The sequence below is a fragment of the Phalacrocorax aristotelis genome, chromosome 2 (genome assembly GCF_949628215.1).
Source record: "Phalacrocorax aristotelis chromosome 2, bGulAri2.1, whole genome shotgun sequence".
Classification (NCBI taxonomy): domain Eukaryota; kingdom Metazoa; phylum Chordata; class Aves; order Suliformes; family Phalacrocoracidae; genus Phalacrocorax; species Phalacrocorax aristotelis.
Window position 1 is genome coordinate 62,932,395 of NC_134277.1, and position 16,807 is coordinate 62,949,201.

The 16,807-nt window shown below is 36.9% G+C and overlaps 1 protein-coding gene across 2 annotated transcripts in view; it reads right to left on the reverse strand.

Moving 5' to 3' along the window:
* Nucleotides 1-2,394: 2,394 nt before the first annotated feature.
* SLC9A3 (solute carrier family 9 member A3) overlaps nt 2,395-16,807 on the reverse strand; it is a 55,600-nt gene continuing 41,187 nt past the window's right edge. The window contains exons 9-17 of one of the 2 annotated variants that reach the window (XM_075083800.1): nt 16,126-16,196; nt 13,740-13,869; nt 10,375-10,490; nt 9,615-9,744; nt 8,927-9,103; nt 8,278-8,353; nt 6,646-6,759; nt 5,076-5,319; nt 2,395-2,472 (exon numbers count right to left, since the gene is read on the reverse strand). In XM_075083800.1, the coding sequence (XP_074939901.1) occupies nt 2,469-2,472; nt 5,076-5,319; nt 6,646-6,759; nt 8,278-8,353; nt 8,927-9,103; nt 9,615-9,744; nt 10,375-10,490; nt 13,740-13,869; nt 16,126-16,196 (1,062 nt within the window). In that variant the 3' untranslated portion in view covers nt 2,395-2,468. Of the gene's footprint in view, nt 2,473-5,071; nt 5,320-6,645; nt 6,760-8,277; nt 8,354-8,926; nt 9,104-9,614; nt 9,745-10,374; nt 10,491-13,739; nt 13,870-16,125; nt 16,197-16,807 lie in introns of those variants that run through there. The other variant, XM_075083799.1, reaches the window with a different exon arrangement.

Here is a 16,807-nt window from a genome sequence, read left to right on the forward strand (position 1 = left end):
TGGTGACAGCCTTATGTCTCATGACCCTCATTAATAAGACTAGCTCTGGGTGATGAAGCTTTCCAATTAGGGACACTGATTTTAATCAGTGCCCAAGATGACTGTGAACAGGCAGCTGCTAGTGGGTTAATATCAAAAGAACGAGTACTCTGAATCTAGTCTCTAAAGGCATGTGTTATGTATCTGTCTAGGTTTGCCGTCACATCTCTGCAATTTGCACTAACCTAACAGGCAGTTTTAGGAAAGAGGACAAAGACAGGAAAAAGATGTGGCCATGAATTTTCACATTACTCCACTCTCTTTGGGTGTCTTGGTAAATCTCTGATTTGACATCTGACACAGAATCACCTAGAACATGTTCAAAATCTGGGTAGGTAGAGTGAAACAAACACTAATTCCTACAGATAAAGTGAAATTTACCAAATAAAGCCTCCGTTGGATCCAGTCTTAAGCAATTCAGATGCCTCCCTGAAAGTGAGTTAGCTCATTTATAAATGGTTTACGCTGATATCAGATAGAAATAAGCTACACATTAGGATCACAGAAGCAGCTGAGCACTCATCTTCTATTGATATCACAGAACCTTTGCAACTTATACCGCTGAAGATTTCAAGCCAAAATTTCAGGACTGGAATCATCCAAGGCAAAATACAGATAGGCCAGAGAACTATACACCAGCATGTAGCATTATACATCCATGAGAAGTGTCAGATTTTTCACTTTTATTTAGTCTTCATCTGAGTTGGCTTTCACTGATGTCTCCAGCCATCTTCAAGGTGATATAGATCAGATTCATATGCAATAGGCATCTAGTGCAATCTTAACTACCGTCATTTAACAGAAAACTGGGAACAAAAAAATAAAAGAAGTTCCTAACACAAACAGGTATATACATACAAGGTAGCCAAACTACCTCTGTACAATACCTTGAACAATCAACATCCTGAGTCATTGTGGCACTTAAACCATTTGGCAAAACACAGGATAACATCTGAGACAGCATTATCCTGATCAGCTATTGAAAGTGATACACAAATTAACAAGATAATCTAACAGGGTATTTGGAAGGTATCTTCCAAAGCAGCAGTAAAAATGACAATTATTTACACTTCTGTCTGAGTGAGGCTATTTAAAATACAGCAGCTTTATTAAGAATATGAAATGAATTGCTTGTGACCACATAAACTAAAATTCTGAGCTAATTCTGGATGTTCTTTCATTCCAGTGTTACTGAGTAGAGGAAATGAAGGTGAAGGAAGGAAATGGCATTCCTGGAGTCCATGATTAAATTTCAAGATGCCCAGACTTTCCTCTCCCTGGAAAGTTTTCCACCAGAGGCAATATACCACAATTACTCACTGACACAAATATTCAAGAGGAAAATATTTTTCTTTAGCTTGCACTTATGAAAGGCACTGATCCATTTCAATCATAGTAGACTTAGCAGGCAAGAGGCTAACCATTGGCTTGTCTTAGATTAATTTCATACATCATAAATATTGAATTCCATTACTGAAGCAACAAATGCAGCCTATTTCTTAAAATTTATTTATGGCATAATGGTATAATGGCATGATAAACCATTTCCATGTAAAAAAAACAACAAGAATTTACCATTTGAAAAGATTCTTGGTTTAGCCCTCCAAAAATAATATTGATTTTTTGTAACAGTCTACATGAAGAAATAACAAGGAGGCATATTTCCCCTTCGCTATACACCCTTTCATTATGAATGAGAACTTAAAAATGTAAGTGCATCAGAAAAGCTCCAGTGTTTCTGACATCATGGGACCCCACTCCCTTTCCATCTGAAAGCATTCTGGAGCAGATCCCATGAACCAATAGGTTGTTCTCTGTTTTTACAGAAGCCCTTTGTTCAAGTTATGCGCTCATCTTCTCCTTTCAAGTAAGTCCTGGCTCACAACTGTGTTTCCTCTTGTTCCAGAGAATGTGGAGGGACATGGCAAGATGCTGGAAGAGATGCTAGCTTCTGAAGCTTAGGGTGTTGCAGAGGTTTTGGCCTGTGAAAAGAACGGCGGCTTTGTACACGTCTGGCTGCAGCAGATCTGTAATTTGCTTGTACATCAAGCAACATTTTCTCCTCTTGGGGGTCCTTCATATAAGAGTCTTCCAGCCCTTCAAACAGAAGTAGAGAATTCTCTTCTTGGGAATTCTCTGACTTGTAGCTAACTTCGGAACAGTAACCTGAGTTTACTGTCTCTTTGTTATTTGTATCTGTACCTTCCTCCCAGAAAAGGTCAGGTACATTTGGGTCACAAGAAGCTATATACTCAGAGACAGTAGAAAGAGATATATTCCCTCTGTTTTCCAGTGAGGAATAGTTCTGTGTCCAAGGCATTTGAAGACAAGATGGGAAGAAGTGGAGGGGAGTCACCGAAATATTTTGGTTTTGGTTTAGTTGGTCATCTGAAGAGGAGTATTCTGTCATTTCAACATCATGGTCCATATCACCTAGAGAGCACAATTAAATAGAAACATTTGTAATACACGCTTTCTGTACTAGTATGCTGGCTATTGGGCTTTGCTTTTGGATATTTTTATGAAAGTGAGTGGTTTAAGATGGCTTTTTTTTTTTTTTTTTTTTTTCTGGGGAACTGTACCCTGTCCCAATTTCTATCTCGGACAACCTAAAGTGAGTTTATTAAACTTCTTATCCTTGCTGAGTATCAGGCAAAACTTAGTTCAGTGGTTGTGATGAAGAACTGCCTGTTTCAGATATTTAGGAGATGGAGCCATCATCTGGTCATTAGGGTATATCTTTTTCTTGAAACATTTAGTCCGGATGCTCAGCAAGGAAATCTTTCATAAACTTTTGAAAGAAATTGTGCTCTTTCAATCGAGTAGCAGAGCATATCACCAGGGGTTCGATTTCTTATTCACTGGAGCCTATGATCAGTTTTCTGTATGCTGTAGACTATGTAAAGAAACTTCACATTTCCACCCTTGGCTTTCAGTTTACATTGTTTTTTAAAACCTATTATTTGACATTTCAGTACCATTGTCCTGTTAGGAGAATTTTGTTAAGGACAAAATTCAGAGGAATATTTCAGGGAGTAATCAAGGTCTAAGCTTATTAGCATGGGAAATCTAACTTCCCAAAACACTTCCTAAGAAACACAGCAGTCAAAACCCAGAGATTTTGATATATCAGAGATACGTGCATAAGAACTTGTACATACCAGTTCCTGATAATAAAGTCAATTACAAATAAGGCAATAGAATGGAGGAAAAGAACAAAGGTTAGCAAGAAAATGTTCAGAAATCATATACCAATATTTTACGATGATATTCTAAGTGGGGAAAAAAGTGAAGATAATTTCAGTGTGGATAAGTGTCAAGGAGGAGTTTTCCTTTTGGAATGCTGTTCATTGTTCAAGTTTTTAATGAGGATATTGGAACTTAATTAATCCAGTGTTCATTTTAAAACATAATTTTAAAATAATCAAAGATGTATTAATAAGGAACTGAGTACTAGAATGAACCACAGACCTACAGGCCACTCCAGTAAAGAAAGTGATGTGCTTCCTGTAATTACACTTGAACTGGTACATCTTCTGCAGGCACACAAGCCAGAACAGAATTAAAATGGAACTTCTTTTTCTATTTCTTTTCAAAAGTTTATTAAGTTCTTCTCAAAGCAAAATTACCAGCATTCACTCTTATCCTGAGGTCTTAGTCTGAACAAAGTTTCGCCAACTAACTAAAGAATTGCATTCAACTTGCCACATTCTTTTATTTGTTGATGCACAGAGGACACTAGGTCATACATCTGTGATCGTGGATTCCACAAAAGTGAATTCATGATGAAACTGACTATTGCATTTCATTATATAATCCCCACAGTGCCCTATGTTCTGTTTAATTATGATGTCTGAATTGTGACCTGACCCACCTCATGTACAGCGCTGACTGTGTTGATTATAGAAGTGGAGGCTGCTTTTTATGGTGCAGAAAATTTCCACAAAGCAAGAATTAAAGAGCAACAAGAATATTCATTTCAACCCAGAGCCAATTAAATTTTACACATGAGAAGCAACAAGTTATTTACTGCATCAGAAAGCTAAATATTTTTTCTGGTTTCAAAATAAGGTATGGATTAAGATAAACTCACAGTTTAAGAATAAATCTCTAACCAAAACTGGAATTCTGCTTCTCCACAGTCTGTGTAATTATCTCAACATGTGCAAGGGAACTCTGATGCATTCTAGTAAACATGCTTAATTTTTAAACCCTTTCTTATGCAATTAAATTATGACATCACCAGTGTCATTGAGGACTTGTATTGTAGAAGCGGGACCATTTTCCTTTCCTGGGGACTGGATAAATAACTTGGACAAGTGCTCAGAACTGACTCAAGGCTTCTTAGCAATAGAGTCAAAATACATATTGTAATCATGCTAAGAATGAGAACCTTAGCCCAGCTCATTGCTGGTCTAGCCTTGCTGCTCCTATTGTACATACGAATACGTTAGAGTCCAGTGCGTGAAAGGACTCATCTGATCTCTTATGGGCAAACCATATCCTTTGGTACCAGCAACTGGCATTGTCTTTCTGGGGCTTCAGACTACTCTGCTTACCTCTGCCGACAGTAGTGACATTAGTTGAAAAGACCAATCGCTGTTTAAGGGGGTTGAATCGGAATTACCTGATTCTTGTTAGGGAATTCAGGTATAAATTTTATCATCTAGAACTGACTAACCAAGAAACTTAGAACCTCTTGAAAATGGGTACACAATATTGCAGTATTTGGAATACTATTTCTTGGCATATAATATGTTGAAGCCAAAACAAAGAGCAGAACCTTTATCTGCTGTAAAAATAGCAAGGCGTTAGAGCCCAAATAGTTGGACAGCTCTTCTGCAGAAGGAAAATAGAAAGATGTTTTGTTATTCAAGCTGGAGGAAAATAGAAGATGTTTAGTTGAACAAAGATATCAGGAAGGAAAGAGATGCTCTGGGAGAAGAAAAATCAGGAAAGTAAGTTTAGTTGTCAGTAGTCAGGGTTGATAAAAAGGCTGATTAAAATAAAGGTGATAATATCTTTTCAAATATTACATATATGTTGACTCTGGGAGAAAAGATCTGGGTCGGTCCTCTGGGCCATCTGCTAGCAGGAAGGAATCTATTGATTTATTGCTGAGCCGGAATGGAGTGAGCCGTCTGAAGTTGTTTGGAGAATATGGGATCTGCACTCGGGCCCTTTGTGATGGTACCACAGTATCTTCACTAGATAACCATGGTGAAAACTTCATGTAGATGCTTTGATCATCGTCGACTGAAAATACTGGGTTATCAATTCCTAAAAAAAGTTCACGAGTGACAAATAAAATTAATCAAAGTAATTTCTTGGTAATACAGCAAGATGCTTTGTAAAGGAGAAAGCTATAGTGGGGAAAAAAAGGCCAATACATGCTGGTACAGGTGTGACTAGGCCAATACACAGACCATTATACACACATAGGTTGCTCTTTCTACCTTTGTTGTTGCTAGTCATTTTGGATTTCTATTGAAGAGAAAAAATTGATATTATATCCAATATGCACTTATGTTTGGGATATCTGGAGGTAAAAAATAAACTCAGTAAAAGAATAAATCATTCAGCAAATTTTAAGCGAAATAAAGAAGCACAATATAAAATAACTGCAGAAAATTCAAACCAAACCCAGAAAAAATAAACAAAAGATGGAAAAAAATGCAAAAGCATAAACTGCACAACTCCATAAAGAAATGAGATGTGTCTGAGGGAGCTAAAGCAGGCACAGAATGATCAGAATAAGTTACGGGAGCCTTTTAACATAGGTATCAAGTTTGTAGTGTTTGAACAGAAAAATAAATTTTAATAATTAGTCTAAGTCTGCATCTTGCCACCCACTTGTTTCTGGATTGATTTCTGGGTGTCTTCATATATTCTCAAACATAGACTTTGTCATAGAACAGTGAAAAGGCTGTATCAGCATGTCTGCCAAAAGAGTACAGACACAAGCATTTTTCTTCACTCCATGCACCATGTTACATATGAAGCACACAGTGGCATGCTGAAGATTCAAACACAAAAGTGCTAAAAAGAAACACTACATTTTAAAACTTTATAAATCATATCATATAATTTCTGTTATATGTAGTGATACACTTTCAATCTGATATTTTGGAGCCTTTCAGGGCTGGAAATCAAGCCCAATGAATGCTCCAGGAATGCTGTAAATCTGCCCTTTTCAGTGACTTCTATGAGCCTGTAAGGATCTGAGTGAGTTGTGAATTTAGGAGGAGAAATTCTGGCTGAAAGAAGCAGCACGAAATTTATCACAACATAGTGCTTCAAATGCAAGTAGAAAACAGTTCTACAGGACTAGTATTGACTGGTCTTGTGAGGTAGGACAACCTAGTGGTTTTACGTCTGGATTAGGCGGTCATGCTCACAACTTCTATCAGTAGCAATTCTGATTGTCTCCATACCGCTGGATATCCAAAACTTGTTATCTGTTAACATTAATATTAAGCAAATATATTTTCTAATAGAATACATCAAAGCAAAACAAAACAAAAAATACAGGCTAAATCAACAGTATTTATAGCATTTTCTTTAACATTTGAGAAAAACCCCTCTGTAGGTAATTAATATTTTTACCAGTAGGAGCATCTGTGAAATTTTGCTTCGTTACATTAGCCAGGAAATCAACTCCTTTGCCTAGATGCAAAGTTTCATAATCGTTATTTTCTTCTGATTCAGAAAACTCAAAATCTGAGGAAAAAAAAGAAAGTCCAGTTTAATTAGAGATTTGTATCAGTTCTGACTGATAGAATTTCATGCTGTTTTGATGCTGGCATAGTTATCAAAGATATATCTTTAACAAGGATCTAGGTAAGGGCAAAACTGTTGATTAATCAACAGTTGTAATACTGAAATGCAAATGTGGAAGTATATACAGATTGCAGCTTAGATACCAATTACATCAAGAAACTCAGCATAGGTTTCTGGCTTTCATTATTATCTGGTGCTATGATAGGCAGACATTTCACACTCTGGCTAAGCTTTTGGCTAACAGAATTGTCTGCTTTCCTGGGACTGAAACAAACTTGAACTCCTGCAGTAGAATCAGTTTTGCAACAGCTGCTAAACCACTTGTTAAGACTGTCTTCTAATGAAGCTCTTTTTCTTTAAATAGGGGATGACATCTATACACAGTGGTCTTTAACAAGACAGCACTGAATGACCTACTTATAAGTATCTGGAAAGCTCTTCCCATGAAAAAAATTTCTAGAATATTACACTTATTCAGACAGCCTGTATTGACCCTGTCAGTCAAAGAAAAATAATGCTCAGGAAATTATTCCAAGAACATACATAACGAGAAATATCTTTGCTTGGAGCTACTGAGAAAAGATTAATCCTCCTCTACTTTACTTCAGTTCTCTTTGAGATCAAGGGGTTGTGTGCATAAACAGAGGAACGAACACAAATAAGAGTTAGTTCAGTGGCTTTTAAACCTGATTTCAATTTTTAAGTGACACATATTATTTTATAACTACATAACAAACATATTAGCATCCATCATGTCTTGCTGTGACTGACATCAATGCCAAAAGATGGCTAAAACATGAGATGAAAGAATTTGGGGCTTTACATGCAGAACCAACTTTTGCTAGGAATGCTCCCTAGGCCACTCAGCTTGAGATTACACTTTGAAGGCAGACTTGTGTGTTAGATTTCTCTATGAAGGGTGAATCAGTACTGAAACTGGCCTCTGACTATATGTTCCTTTCAAAGATACACTCTCCTTGAATTCTAATGTGCTTGCTTAACATCAGCTCTGATTCAGTCCTTTCTAAACAAATGGACCTTAACTCAGATCAGAATGCCATCTCAACTACTGACATGGTGTCCTGGGAAGACATATCCTACTGTGATGAAAAAGAAAAATGTTAGCAAAAGTTGCTCTGTGCAGCTTATCCAAAAGGAAGCTGAAAGTTTATCTACATTGTAGCCACTGCATTGTATTGTGTTATGTTAAAAATGTGAGTGAAAAGGCCCATTAAAATTTGGTTTGTCATCCAGCTGCCTAGAAAAACAGCTTCTAAATCATCAAGACACTGCATTAAAGCATGGAGCAGATCCCCGCTCTGAATTCTGAATTATGACTAGAAGTCCCTTTTTAATACCAGCTTCACTGTTGCGTATCACGAATTTCTTCAGTGATGCTTTACTGAAAATATAGCTGGTAAAATGCAGTTAATGAAACTGGTCTGAGAATCTTTTTACCTTTTTCCTTCAAAGTAAAATCTTGTACTGGATTTTCTGAAGGTATTTTTCCATTTGGTATGCCACTGCTGTTTCGCTGAAAGAAAAAACCTGAAGTTACCAAAAACGCTGCCATCATCAGATAGCAATGGCAGTGACATCCTTTGAAATCGTGAATTCATCAGCATAACCCTAAAATCTGTTGTAAACTTTGTTTGAGACTCAATATGGATGTCATTAGTTTCCCACTAACACTTATACGCACTATAGGAAAAGAAAGGAACTTCGGCTCTTTGTATGCTGTACGTTCCCTCTTAGTTTCATGTGAATTCTGTGGAACGCTCTATGCTGTAATGCTAGCCTGCTACATCTACCCTGCAGCATGTTCCAACAGTGTTGTAGCATGGCTCAGGGCCTGTTGTTTTTCAAGTGATCAAAAACCTGTTGCCCAGAAACATCCCAAAGCATAGAGAAAAGCAGCATGTGAGAAGATGCCCCTTGAGTTATCTCATGGTTTAATCTCTTCTTCCTTAGGCCCTTTAAGTTCATGAAGTGATACAGGACAGAGAGAAATGCAGGACATAGGACCTGTCAGAGCCCTCCCTGCCCTCCCAGCCCCTTAGTTTCTATAATAGGTGGCTACATCTGGGTCCTTGTGAAAGTATTTTACCCTTTTTTGGCCCCGGTCTCGCTTGTGGATTTTATTGAGCTTCTTGGAATGGTTTATTCCTAGTTTGGTACTCTTGAAAGATTCTAAGCGCTTCCTCATTGTCCTATGGAAAATCTCCTTGTCTTGTTTGTCATCTTCACTGTGCATGATCTCATGTCGACTGTACAGGTGTTTGTGCTGTTGCCAGGAAGGGAAGGCAATATTCATTTATTTAGAAATACAGCTGGAAGCCCTGAATCAATGCATTCAATCAGTGTCATGCAAATGTAAACAACCTCATAAAAGACTAGTCTGAAGGCATTAGTGAAACTCCTATTTTTCTTTCTCTTTCTTCGCCATGAAACAGGTAGAAGTCCAGGAATTTTAAGTACGTAAGAGTGACTGTCATTCAAAGACTCTCCCTCTAAGTGTCTGAATCACTTCAGTTCATAAACACGCCATTTAATCCTGCTTCAGAACCTATATTGGACCCAGTTCTGCTTTCCATTGGCCACAGTGAAATCAAAGGCTCTAGTGCTGTTAAAAAGGCATGTTCATAAATGAGAAAAGTATAGACAGCCTATCTTCCTCAAGGGTGCGGATTTTGCAGATGGGTTCTTTCCTTTTGAGTTTCACTGCCAAGTTTTGGTTCCTAATGTCTCCTAGTTTTAGACTGGAAAACAGTCCAATGCTAGCCTTCTGCTCTCACCTCCTGCCTGGGTTTATACAGGTACTGTTGTAGGGTGTGATGAGCAACTGTGTCTTCTGTGTCCCGGATACTTTTCCTCCTCTGCTCTAAAGCTTGCATATCAAGGCAAACTGGTCCAGCTTTTTCTCTCCTGAAGAAGAATACAATACACAAATAGCAGTTTTAACAAACAGTAATTGCTGAAGGGGAAGGAAAATATGGAATGAGAGGGAGAAATGAAGATGAAGTTTAAAAATAAAAAAAAAGGAAAGGTCAAAATGGGCCAAATGAAAATGAGTGAACAAATACCTAATGGGAAATGTGAAAAGATTACTGGTTTTTATCTTTCAGGTAGGTGTAGCATTAATTTCTCAATGTACATGACACAGGCTCTTTAGTGAAAGAACCATGAAAGAGTTCTGGAAGGAGCAATATTTTGTCCTTGCTTTTCTCCCGACTTTTTCTGAAGCAGACACAGAAATGACATCTAGCCCTGCCTGTAGTAGTTGGTTAACAAAAGGCACACGGATCAACTCTAAAGCTTCATCTCACCAGCCTCTACTGCAAAAATTTGCTTGTGTGTAAAATGCAACAATATAATGGTAGGTATACCCATTTTATGTGGGAGAAAAAATTGATTGAAGTTCGAAAAAGTAGTGAATGAAGCCCCTGTAATTTGCATATTTAAAAATTTATAACACTGTTTCCATTTCTTCATATATAACATAAAGCCCCCAACACACACACACACACTGCCCCTCAATCAGTCCACATTACTTACAGCAAATAAGAGACAGAGCTTTCCACCGTACTTGGGCGTGGGGTGCTGAAATCCACATTTACCATGTTATCTGTACTTGGAGAACGTATAAATGCCAAGGAACCTCTACGTTCTCCCTGGCCACAGAAAGAAACAAGACATATTACAGCTGTAACCACTTAGGGCAAAATGTGTATCAGAAAATGCAGATGATTTGTGAGGCTGCTGTATGCAAATGGCACAAGAAGCATGTGAGAAGTTGTATTTGTGTAACGAATATGAAACATTTTTGATATTATGGTTTCTTTATGTTAAGTGACATCATCCCAGTGAACAAAGCTAGGAGAAAAACTATTCCACTCTTGTAGATTGATTTTGATGAGGTGAGTGATTTCTTAGGCCTCAATCTGTTTGCAGATTGTATCCTTGCACTCTTGCAGTCTAACCCTTTTCTCTTCACAGGCCCTTTCAGGGATGGTCTTTGTACTTTGTACCACATTGCAAACCAAGTATGTAGGGACATCTATGCAGATTTTTATGAGTCAACACACCACTGCACTAACAGTAGCATTTTCAAAAATACCACACTAAGTTTTCTGTTCTCTAAGACTGGAAGCAGCAAATGTTAAGTAGTGGTAGTAGTCTTCAAGACTATTTTAAAGAGGTTATGGCTTGAAGAGATGAGATACTGAAGAGATGAGATTTGCTTTCAGTTCTAAAACTAGTGTCACAGAAGTGAATTACTGGAAAAGCTCAGATTTATGTCTTCACTGTTTTCCCTACTGCTTACATAACCTCTTGTTTAGGTGAAAGGTAGCTGTTGAGTGACATTGTGGTTACATAGACTGAACCCATCTATGGTTTTGAATCACAGCAGAGAGAAATCACATAGCAGAGCTCTACATTTTAAACTGTAATAAAGAATACACCAAGAAAAACCATCTCCCTTGCAGAATATTGAAAGATGTTTTATCTACATTTCTCCAACTTTAACTGTATTTTATCCCCTTTACATTTTTATATTCATAAAGCAAATCAAACAAATGTCTCCTGTTACTGTGTTAGCCCACATACATGTTACAGTAGTATGTGTTGGATCAGATCAGTGGCATTAAGAAGCACACTCTGGCCTTTGTAGTCAGAAAACTTAAGAGAAATAAAAGTAAATTCTGGGTCAGCATCATCCCATCCATTTTCATAAGTGCATCTGACTTTGTTTTCAAATCAAGTTTAATGTTTCATACATACATCAAACCATAACATCAGTGGAAGAATTTTAGCCAGAAGTTATGAGCTGTAAGTATTTTAAGTTGCTTCTATTAACTTGCTCTGGCTTAGGCTCTGTCCTCACAATTGTAAGGAATTTATTTAGGTTCAGACTGAACTCTCTCAAGCTCTTGTTTATTGTACAGATGCAGAATAACAGCAGAGCTGAAAAAAAGAAAAATTTATAAAATAATTTTTAAACTCCTCTGTTTCTTGCAAGTGAGAAGAGAGTGAGTAGCTGAGGGAGGCAGACCTTCAGTCCTCCTGGAAGAAATGGCTTAAATGTCAATGTCAGCTTGTAATTCACAGATATTTAGCTCAAAGATATATTTAAGAAGTCAAGGAAAAGTAGTTAAAGCAGTGTATCACTGAAGCGAATACTAACGTGAGAAACGTAGAATGACTTCAGGATTCACAGCTCAGATTAATCAGGCATATTAACATAACTAATTTCCACTGGAAGAAATAATATTGCAAATCTTTTTTAGAACCTGGAGAACTTTTGATTTACTTGCCTATCATCACCAGATTAGTAGACATTTGCCAATAGAATTTGTCTGCAAAACACAGTATATACAAATAGTGTTTGGACTAGGGTAACAAAAGTCAGTTTCCTTGTGTTATGAATGGTACTAAGGTACAATGAAAAAGGCAACTCTCCTAAAAAGTTAATCATCTAACTTAATCTGACATTAGTATATGGTATTCAAGACGTTATTGGGTAATGATTCTGGGGCTAAATCTGCATGGCTTAGTGATCTACAGAGCCCTTTGCATCAATTAAAGACAAAAAATACTGTAATTAATCTACTGAACAGATTCAGCAGTGAATCTGAACATGAATCTCATGCTCATCAACATCAAAGTCATTATCTAACTTTCCTCCTTTCAGGTGTGATCAAGAAAGCACCACAAAAAACAAAATTAGTTCTTGAGCTAAAAGGTCAGCAAACTGAACAGGTAATTTACAAAATCACAAAAGGAGGTATTTGCTTATCTTATGAACCTCTCCCCATTTTTCATACTAAAATAATTTCCAAATTTCATCTTATTTTCTGAATTTAATCTTTGAAATTCCATGTTTCACTGGAAGAAGTATGCCCGGCTGTAGCTCATTTTCAAAAAAAGAAAGAGATTAGTAGTAGTAGTAGTATCAGTTATAGTAATAGTGTTAATTTTAATTTAAAAAATTAACTGGTGTATCACCTCACTGTGAAAAAGTGTTCACTTGGTGATTACAGGCATAGATATATTATTACTTCAAAGATCAGAGTTTAAAATACTTCATTTAAAACTATCCTCTACACAGTATGAATACTGCACATCTGTGGTGATTTGAGCTAAGGTGGCCAGTGTCATACTGAAGAGGATTAGTTGTTCTTACATAGCCTATTAACATTGCTCCAGTCTGGGAATGGTACTCCTGCAGAAGGCCGGTAGCTTTCTTCCATTCTGTAACTTTAAAAATTTCTCCTGTTGCAAGTCTTAAGTTTGTCTAACTTCAGAATTCTGTGATTGCCTTTGATATCACTTTAACCCTAATTTTTGAAGTGTGGGTGTTATTATTTCACTGAATTAAAGTTAACCTTCTCAAATTTTTTGTATTACTGTGATATGGCAGAAAGAGATTATAGCAGTCCACTACTTTGGTCATATAACCACACCATTTGGAAGTGTGCTTCTTCAAATCAGGTTTGTCATCGCATAGAACTGCTCTGCAGGAGCCAGACTCTGTTGACACATTTAGAAAGACAGTAGTTTGCCTGATCCCTTTGGAATGACAGTATTTTTTCGTGCAATGAATATAGAAACTAACTTATTCAGTAAAATCCAACAGAAAAGTACTCTGACATCATAAGTACAATATACTCATACTTGGGGATCAGGCATGATACTGAGAACTACAGGCACTCAAACAGATGGTACTGAGATTCAAAACACATTTAGGTTAAAAAAAAAAGCAGAGCAGAAATTAAAATAGTTTTCTTTTAGACATCTCCTGAAATATACCAACTTTTGGTTACATTATAAATAAATATATTTTAAAAAATAAATTAAAAACCAAAGCCAAAGCAAAGCCAGAATGATCCTATAATAAGTCAACAAGTGTTCATAAGTACCTCAGCCACATAGCTAATTGCATCCTTCAAGTTGAGTTCATGGAAAACATTAAGGATCTGGTCCCTTGATTTTTGAGCAGACCTTCTCATCAGTACTTTACTGAGGAATTTCCTATCAAAATTGGACCACCTGGTAATTTAAACAAACTGCGTTAATGGCAACAAGCAATTTTAGTTTCACAGCATCTTTAGTTTAGCATAAATTATATTTTTGTGATCTAAGCACGTTAAAAAAAAGGTGAACATAGCAATGTGATGGATTTGTGTTTTGAAGCTTTTCAGTTAGCATTTAAAGAAGGTTAAGGAAAAGCCTGCTACAGACTTACGCAACTGTCACAAAGCATTTAATAGGTTCACTTACCAAACACAACAGCAGGAGTGCTATGATTACAGTCTCCCATTTCAGAGTCACTAGGACATTTTATACTCTGGGAGATCTTACAACCTTATTTTTCCACTTCTGATTATGCATTGTTATAGTTAATAGCTTCATTCTAAAAGTTTAATTTGCTTTCCTCCTTTGGAATGGAATCTGCTTTTCCCCAGACATATTGTAGGACAGCCAGCCTAGAAAATCTGTTCACAACAACAGTGCCCTTCCAAAAGCACTTAGAGACGGCCTTATTCATGCCATTGATGTACTCTGAGGAATAGAAGTGATGTGTATTTTCTGTGGTTTACACTTCCAAGCTTGTCTGATAATAGGATATCTGCCATGTCATATTTAGGCTCCAGTAGATAGAGGCTGCTTTGCTTTCATCTACCTTCCTCAAGATTTTCTCTCAAGGGCATGACGCAGCTTTGGAGACTACTATTCAAAGTGATTCTATCCATCTTGCCCGAGTTGAGTATTGTGAGTTTACAACTTTTTATTCAGATTGTTGAAACCTTTTTGTTGTTAAGCATTATTCACAGAACTGATAACTATTCCTTTTCTCTAGCCAGAGCATCTGACAAGCAGTCTCTAATTCAGGCTGCCAAACCTGAGCACATCAGTGAGGATGCTTGGGGCTGCCATTTCTTGGAGGAAGCAGCACTTTCATGTACACATAGTCCAAAAGAAGCAGACTTAAGGTGGCCTCATGCAAAATACATTAGTCATCAAACCACACACTCATCCATGAATCTTCATTAAGCTACTCCTTCTCTTGTTACTCAGGGAGATTACTTTCTGACATCTAAGAAGTTAAACTCTAATCTGCCACTTTGAAAATATTTAGCTCCATCTTCAAGACAGTATTTCAAAACTGGGGATATATTCCCCCCTATTATAGCCTGCTGAAATTCATTCCCAAAAAGAAAACTAAAAATTTAAACCAAAAGAAAGAGGATGTTCTATTTGGGATGCCTCATGAAAACTCTTCACTGCATAAATGAAAAAAACAAAAGGAAATGAAGGAGACTGTCCCTATAACTGGGTATAGACAGGTGAGCAATTCTGCCTGAGCTCAGATACAATCTAGCTCCAGCCTAGGAGCTGTATAGTTATATGAGCATAATGCTAAACCTAAGCTAATGTAGTCAGCTTCTCAGCAAGGGTTAGGGGAGTGCTCTGCAGAAAGCTAACAACCCCATGGCTTTTGCATTGGAATTGACATGCTGAGTCAGCAGAATATTAGCAGGTCGGAACTGTGACTGTCCGCACCTATGTGAAATGACCTAACTCCAGGGAGAGAACTGCCTAACCTTAAATAACACTTTTTAAAATGTCCAGATTCAAAGTCCTTTTTTTCACATTTATTCATTTAGATTATGGAAGTCTCTTCATCACAACGGTCACTCTTCACATGTACTTTAAAGAAAATGGTGTTTGTATCTTTCAGCTGAGTAATTTTGCTTGTCTCAAGATGAATCAACTATAAACAGAGGGGGATGGAAATGATCCATAATTTTCATTATCGATTTCGAACTAATAGGATTAAACTATCCAAGTCTTTTCAAAGCACCCTTTGCCATCACCTTCAGACGTATTGAACACATCCTTTGTAGAAATAATATGAACAACTAGAACAGTCATAGTTGAGGGTTTTTTAGTGTCTCCACGCACAAATAATGTCCATGAAATGGACAGAGAAGGACCAATATTAACATTTTAGGTTAAATCTTGTGCAAATGCATGTTCTCAAATCTTGAGAGAAGCTGATACCTGGATGTGAACCGAGCTATTTGCAAAGGCCTAATCTGAACTGTGGAAGAAAAAGAAGAGTTGCAGTGGACAAGAATAAGCTATTTTTACATTTGGTGTATTTCCAGTATTTTCAGTATATAACCTTTTAAACTACATTTGATATCCTTGCTGTCCCTAAACTCACAGGCTTAAAAAATCATAATTTAAAGATAAGATTTCCTAGCAGTATTCAAACATTCCAAGTTAGCTACTACTTACTTGTCTCTCAGATAATTGTGTCCTATTTGTCCAGAAATGTCTTCTATAGCAGAAAGAATGTGATCAAAGGCCTAGGAAAGTGAAAGTGGAATGAATACCTTCACAGAAATAAAAGGCATAATTAGAAAATAGCTCAGTTTTCATCAGGTTAGACTAAGTGACTATGCAGAATAATTTTATTGCTGCTAAGCAGATTTTTTTCCCATTTACAGAAATACTAACTACTATATGCTTTTCTTCAAAGGTCCTGAGCTTTCTAACCAGTTCTTTACAAAATCACTAACTATTCTTGAACTACAAGGGTCTCAGCAAGAAGGTACTTAAGACTCCATTTTAGCATTCAATTTTAAGGTTCTCTTTTATCAACTCATTTTACCATCTTCATTTCTGCCCTATGAAGTACACCAGCCACTGTTAAAGTCAGTGATTAAATCAGTTGAAATATTCCCCTAGTGTTTCTTTTTAGACGTTTCAGGAATCCATACTTCCCTCAGAGAAAGCACCATTCTTTTGATATCTAAGGCAAAATCCCATACAGGGTATATTAGATAGCTGATAGAAATCCCGAGGTTTATAACTCTTGATTCAAACCAAGGCAACTGCAGAGAGAATTTGGTCTTTTTCAGTATCTGGTTGTTAATATTTCACTCTGAACATTGGAGTGATTACTGCAGAATATACA